At 34.7% G+C, this 7,900-nt stretch overlaps 1 protein-coding gene across 1 annotated transcript; it reads right to left on the minus strand.

The window, feature by feature from the left end:
• Window positions 1-2,753: 2,753 nt before the first annotated feature.
• LOC134329522 (helix-loop-helix protein 2-like) lies at window positions 2,754-3,116 on the minus strand. The gene has a single exon (XM_063010807.1). The coding sequence runs from the start codon at window positions 3,114-3,116 to the stop codon at window positions 2,754-2,756; it is 363 nt and encodes a 120-aa protein (XP_062866877.1).
• Between the last annotated feature and the right edge of the window lie 4,784 nt (window positions 3,117-7,900).

Genomic DNA, 7,900 nt, shown 5'->3' on the forward strand with positions numbered 1-7,900 from the left:
CAGCTCATAAATCATATTATCTCATAGGCCATAAGGGAGATTATAAAGGGGATTACTGCTGGCAAGTGTAGAGCTTTCGTTACTCATAAATGTTTTTAATGACATGTTCTGAGATAGCAGCCTCAGTGGTTTTACATTAAGCTACTCACTTAGTTCTTTAGGCTAATTAATGTTTACTAACAAAGGACAGACATTTTTTCTCAGAATACTCTAATCTCTAATTTCATCACAAAATATATTAAATATAAATAAACACTGAAAAGTGCAGTCGTATCCTCAACTTCTTTTTGTGAAAGTTTGACCATCACAGTCTAACACATATGGTAACGTGGATTACGCAATAGCCTACATTACAAACACCCAGCATATTGTACATTAAAATGTCTTTTTTTTTTTTTAATTAAAAATAAAATAAATAAATATATAATAAATAATTAAATAAATAATTAAATAACTAATATAAATAAAGTTAAGGTCACTATGTTTTATTTTAAGTGGCACTTATAAGTGGGTCATTCCAGGAAAAAGACATTTTGCATCATCCAGTTTTGCTCAAAAAATCTTGTTTATATTCTTTTAACATTTTAATAAGTAATTAAGTTATTTAAGTATTTTCTGTGATCTTCAGAAGCACTGCTGTTCCTCAGTGTATTTTTTACATTTGTTTTTTAGACATCAATATGTGTCAAATATGTTACCTGTTATTGATATGCTTGTAACTGGACTGACAGTAATTTAGGTGTACAACAGGTTTAGGTGTACAACCATTATTGCACTTAAAAAGATAGCAGTCAAAAGTATTAAATGTTTAGACTGCTGCCCTTGTGGTATATAACAATATATATTTTTTTAAGCTTGGAAATACGTTTGTTGAGCTTATTAATTTAAAAAAAGAAGTACTGATATTTGTTTATTGTTTATTATAGTTTAAAAGCTGTATTTATGTAAGAAATGCAAATTGTCCTTTTCAGGTGGAATGACCCATGCTTTACATTTTATGGTTTCTCCTGCTTGTTGAACTACTTGCTAGATTTATGAAGCAGCTAACTGGATGAGGAGGGTTTGTTGGAGCTCATGTTACTCTTTCATTGTAGTTGGTAGCCCACAGTGAAGTAAAAAAGTTTGCATACACACTGCACAACATAGGGAAAACAGAATTGTATAACATTTCATTGATATTCTGTATGAAGTAACAAAAATAGTTTTTTTTTTTTTTTTTTTTTTTTTTTTTTTTTACATATTTAGTAATGATGTCAAATGTAAAGCACTGGATTATTCAGATAAAGTCTGGAGATCGAGATTCTCATTGTAAAGTTTTGTATGTGGATACAAACTTGTTTACTGAATTGTGCTGCCTGGACTTTCCAGTGTTCTGCACTGTTGTACTTTTCAGCGTGAAGTTATTTACATTTTTAAGGTCCCATCTGACATTATTGCATCTTTTTCGACAGGGACCAAAGTCTTTTTTAAATGGTTTATGACTCTTGGAGTACTCACCATGGTTAAAGGGGACATAATAGCTTCTTAGTGGAAAAGTTGTTCGGCTAACACTTGGGAAATTGGGTGAAAATAAAGGTGCTAGAAAAGGTTCTTTAGAGTGATTTCTTAAAAAAAAAAAATCATTCACATTTTTGTTGGCGCAAAAAACTAAAAAGAATTCTTCTCTTCTTTCTAAATGTTGACTTTAGCTTATAAGTAGTTGACGTGACTCTTTTTCTGTCTGCATTGACAAATATAGACGCTCTGGTGGTCATTTGTTCGAATCGAATTACCATCAATCAAATAAAATATCAACGTTATCCTCGGTGGTGTGACTTTCTGGGGTAACATTTCTTATTTGCAAAAAATACTGAAATTAAATAAAAATAAGCACAGATCTTTAAAATATATTTTGTGCATATAATAAATGTATTAAACTATCATTTGTGTACTTATGTCATTATGATAGAAAACGCTTTTTGTCCACCTCCTGACATATATTTATAAATATAAAATTGGCATTAGTCCTGTTGCTAATAACTAAGATAAGTGCTTTTTCACCAGATCATTTTTAGCTAAAATATGAATTAAAATATTGCTCTTTTTTTTTTTTTTTTTTTATCCGATTATGTAGTCAAGTAGTCCCGAGTTCACATCAACTACCTAAAACAAAAGAGGTGGAATTTTGGCACCAAAAAATCCATATAAAATTTATCAAAACGTTAAAAATAGATTATTAAAACTTTGAAATCACTCTAAAGAAGAATTTCGTTTCTCTAAACTTTTTAGGAGTAAACCCAGTGAAACCCCTGCTGAAAAACAGCGCCGACCATCATTAGCTGGTTGCTGGACTGGGATGTAGTTTCTGCTGCCAAATATTGATCTATTGCTGATTTTAATGGTGGATTAGTTAGTAAGTTAATGGTTGATTGCTGGTAAATCGTGTTCTTAAGCTCCAACAACTGCGCAAATTAAGTTACCGAAACCCTGTGAAAAACCAGCATTAAGCAGGTCTTAATGGTGACCAGAATTTCATGAAGTTCATGATTTGTGTTTCTGCTGTTAGAATTTGCTGTGTTTTGAACATTAAACAGTGCCCAGTTACACCAGCAACCAACTAAAGCTGGTCTGTGCTGCTGTTTTTTTTTCAGCAGGGAGGTCAATCCACCCCACCTCATCAAGTTGCACCACCAACTACTCAAAAGATGAATCTCAGATGTGTATCTTTTTTGGAGGGAAGAGGGGTGAGCTTGGAATGCTGTCCATGTGTGTGGCTAAACGTCCAGAACGTGGTTGAGATATGAGATGTAACAGATGGCCAGTCTGAGGATCTCGATCTTGGAGAGCTTCTTGTCGGGCGGCAGGGTGGGCAGCAGCTTTCTCAGCTCTCCGAAAGCCACGTTAAAAGCCTCCACGCGGATGCGCTCCCGCGTCGCGTGCGCTGAGCGGTATTTGGCGGTCGCGCGCCTGCGCCGCCGCTTCTCCTCGCGCGTGAGCGGCTGCGAGGGTTTGGCTTTACCGTCGGTGTCCGAGCGCTCCTCGCCGATGCAGGCCGCCTTCATATCGCTCAGCATGCTCTCTGCGTCCGAGTGGCTCCACTGGAGCTCCGTATCCGTCTGCTCCGGACTCAGCATCATCTTCACTTTCACTTAAGTGCAGAGAGTTTCCACTGAAGTTCAGCGGGACCTGAAACGAGACACATGGACTAGATGTCATTCCACTGGGAAAAGTGTGCACTCTGAAATGAATGGCAGTCTTATTTATTAGGATTTTAACGTCATGATTGACACTCTTGGTTACATTCATGACAGAAACGGTAGTTACTCATTACACAAGATTCCAGTTTACACAAGTTTATATCAAACACAGTCATGAAAAATGTTCTATCACCAATTCACCTGACTGCATGTCTTTGGACTGTGGGAGGAACCCGGAGCTCCGGGAGGAAACCCATGCAGACACGGGGAGAACATGCAAACTCCACACAGAAAGGACTCGGACCACCCCACCCGAATGATCGAACCCAGGACCTTCTTGCTGTGAGGCGACAGTGCTAAACTATTGGTTGTATAGAAAGTTCTACAATGTAATGTAACTTTGTGAGACTTTCATTAAGCTGGTGCCCCTTCTGTGCCCATATACATAAGGCTAGTATAAGTTGTCATGCCTGGTTTTGAAACCGGCACCTAAAAGCTTGACTGAAGCTTAGGGGCAAAAACAGAAGCAGAGGCTTTTCACCCAGCAAAACAGCTTCAAAGCCCAAAGTACTGTCACGCTTGCTTGACTGTGGACAGAACCGCATATTGTTCCAACAGCTGCTTTTTTGATAATTAGGACAAATTTCCTCTTAGCATAGATGACAGTTAGTAACCAAAGGTGTGTCATGTCTACATTCCAAAGATACAACATGGCAAATATTCAAATTAGTGCTTGTAACAACATTTTGACCATGTTGCTGTCTTCACTCTGTCTAGAAACTGTTACTGGTGTGTTAAATCTGTCCTAAATAAAATTGCAAACTTTAAGACAGATAATGTTGTTTTGCACTTCTTAGGCTGCCAAGAAATGATGTCTTATCGAATTAATCTCTCCATATTAATGCCACAACCTTACATCAAACTTTAATATCACTTTCATCCGTGTTGCTTTGACATTCTCTATCATTAATCAGTACTTGCTTGCAGTAACATATTCCTACCACAGAGGTCTCCAAACCTCCTAATCCCAAACCAAATCAAATTGTGACCATTAACGGAATTGAGTGAAACCCTGCAGCAGAAAACGTTTTACTTTATTGATGTAGAATATTTATTTTATTTAGAAATATTAAACGCTAACCACTATTTTTAAAATTGTTTATAAACTTAAAAAAATGTTTATTTAGAATTATTTCTTAAACGAGAGATTGATTAGATTGATGTCGTAAATAAAATCAATTTTAAACCATTAAAAAAAACCCCAAAAACTAATACTAGAATCATTTACAACCGTAAACATATGGTATATTATGGCACCACCATAATAATAATTACTTTTTAAATGGTTGAGGTAGAAGTACATTTTTTGAAAACAATTCAAAACACAAAATGCTGTTATAGGCTAAAATACAAAAAGACAAAATAATGCAAGCAGTAACTTTTTGTAAAATGGGAAAGGTTAGTTATTGGTTTAATATGCATGTTCATATTTATATAAGTGATGTTTTTCATTCATTGTTGTTGATACCATTTTGTAAGAAATATACAAATATATACAATACAAATATACTTCGAAATAATGTAATTTTTGCACAAAGATAACTGTAAAGCTTTGCTTGATTTTACTACTAGTTCCCCTCCAAATAAGTTTGAATGAAACTGACTGACTTGGATTAATGCTTTAACAAACCTTTTCACAGGCAGACTCTACATTCTTCATCAGTATTGATCATGACTTTGTTTAATTTTATATGAATTATGTTGTAAGAAAAAAATCTAACCCTCTGTAAGCTTTGAAAACTTTTTACACGAGTCATGAGAATAAAACATTTACCATCAATTCTTAAAGTAACATATAGTAACTGCAAACGACCACTTACTAAACAATTTAAAAAAACAATTTCAAGCGTATTTTGCGTTTTTTGATTAAACGAATGGCAACTCATTACAGTGAAACACATCTATTGAAATCATTTGATTTTGTAATTAAAAGACTTGTAAAACATTGCATTGAGCATAATTAAAAAATGATTAATTTACTGATTACAGGCACTTGTTTTGTTTTATTAATTCTAATAGGCTACTTTATGCGTATGTAAGTTTAGATTTGATCTTTTTCTGTTTTTATTTATTTATGTTCCGTTTATACGCACAACTGATTTTTTAATTTTGCTAAAACAACGAAATAAGTGCTGAAACAGTGCAAATATGATAATAACTGTTAATTACAATCATCCATCTGTCAGGCTGGAAGACTTGGCGTGTGCTGGCTGACAGGACAAAACGGAACCAGAATAATAAGAGGTTCAGAAGGGTAACATCTGTCACAGGAGTTTGGGTTTTGCATAAATGTTGCTCAGGCATGAATACCTAGATTAGTTTTTAAAAATCAGCAAAATTCAGCGAAATTCAAAATGTAGCTGTTTTGTTTATTATAGTGAAAACTGTCATCAGACATAAACTGTAAGTGAAAATTAGGTAAATCAGCTAAATTTAAAACTCACTTTGTTTTATATCAATTAAAATGCATTTTATACAAAAAACAAACAAAGAAAAAACAAAACATTTTACCCATATTTGATTGGACAAGAAATAAATTTAAATGCATTTAATGTTACAGTAATTTAAAACAATATTTTTACTTTGCTGAATATTATACTAACGGATAATTAACATTGATCATATCTTTATCTAACTACATATACAAGAACTTTAAACGAAAGTGTTTTTTCCTTCTTTTTTACTTTTGAATTGTCACTTTGCTAAATACCTTAGTTGTGGTCAATAAGCATCACAATATATTTAAATAAATAGACAGCAAATACATTTTAAAAAATTGAAATCTTTGTTGAAAAATTGTTAATAGTCACTAAACATCTATCTATCTATCTATCTATCTATCTATCTATCTATCTATCTATCTATCTATCTATCTATCTATCTAATCTGTATATATATTTAAAACTTTAATAAAACTATTAAATTCTTACTTTCTTTGCTAAATACATAATTAGTTTTTGCTTAAGTTTTTTGTCTGTAAAAGATAATATTTCGTAGCCTAATATGACTGTATATTAGCAATCCTATTATTAAAAATACACAACCAAAAACTATATTTTTAAACAAACCTTGATTTGCCGGCAGGTCCAGAAACAGTCCTGGTGGTTTGAAGTCTTCACTGCAACTCCAACACTTCCACTTACTTTCGTGCTTTCTTCTGTGTTCTGTCCTCAAGCATCCTCCTTACTGATCACTTCATCAACGCATTAAATATAAAGAACACAATATAAAATAAGAACTAAATCTTGCGCGGAAACTAAATTTCTCGACTCTGTGTGGTCAGTCTTTAATAGCAAACCCAGTGGTTTCTTGTAGAGATCAAAATCTTCACGCCTCTTGACCCCCCGGCTTCAGACAATAGAGATGCAGCGAGATAAAATGATGAAGAAAGTGCTGAAATGCCTCAGATCTCTCAGATCACAAGAATCAGATGCAAGCAGAGTAAACAGTCCTCAAACCGAAAAGCATTTCAGCTGGAATTTCCTCTCACTTTCTACACCCTGTCTAATCCACTTCTGCAAATGTGCTGGATCAGAATATAATACTAGACTTCCTAAAGCGACGCTGTCCCGATTGATGGAGAGATGGAATATATTTGTGGGGAGATATTGTTAAACACCGCCCCTTTACCATCACACCTCCCACCCTCTACCCCCTCTCATTCCCCTTTCCCTCCTTTCCTCCCGCCCCTCACAAGGACCATGGACAGGGATGCTGAGCGTCTGGGGCAAATAGCAGGGTGGACTCCAACTGGTTTCTCCAAAATATGAAATAATAATAATAATAATATTAATAATAATTACATAGATCGATACATAGAACTATTCTATCCAATTCTATCTATCTATCTATCTATCTATCTATCTATCTATCTATCTATCTATCTATCTATCTATCTATCTATCTATCTATCTATCTATCATCAATACACTGTATAATTTAATGCAGGATTTGTAACTTATTTGTAAGCACTATAATAAATAAGAGTCAATCAAAAGTTCTTTGGATCATCAACATGTTGAAATCTTTTTGAAGAACCATCAGAAAGATTTTTTCTGCTCTGTATATGTTTTCCAAAATACTATTCTCATTTTAGAGCAAAAATGAATATTTTTGGTCTTATAACATGGACCAGAGTTTCATATCCCCAGTTTTGACAGCCCACTGCATTGCACACTTACCTGCAGTCTTACCTGCTCCAAGTGCACCTGAACCAGCTTATGTGCAGATTATTATGCTCTACATGAGCTGGTTCATGTGTTGGGAACATAGAACCCCTAAATCCATGCAGTGCAGTCTCTCTGACTGAGGAACAGACCTATATAAATAAGATGATTATTGGAAATATGAATCATTGTGAATTGTATTTAAGAGGTACCAAACTAATGACATTGTTTTTTAAGGTTGTAGCGTGATTCACTAATCCAGAGTCATTTTCACTGCTTTAGAGTTCCACTACAACCAAACATGTGGTGGTGTGTTGGTGTGTGTTGTGCTGGTATGAGTGAATCAGACACAGCAGCGCTGCTGGAGTTTTTAAACACCTCACTGTCACTGCTGGACTAAGAATAGTCCACCAACCAAAAATATCCAGCCAACAGCGCCCCATGGGTAGCGTCCTGTGACCACTGATGAAGGTCTAGAAGATGACCAACTCAAACAGC

This window comes from Trichomycterus rosablanca, chromosome 15 (assembly GCF_030014385.1).
Source record: "Trichomycterus rosablanca isolate fTriRos1 chromosome 15, fTriRos1.hap1, whole genome shotgun sequence".
Classification (NCBI taxonomy): domain Eukaryota; kingdom Metazoa; phylum Chordata; class Actinopteri; order Siluriformes; family Trichomycteridae; genus Trichomycterus; species Trichomycterus rosablanca.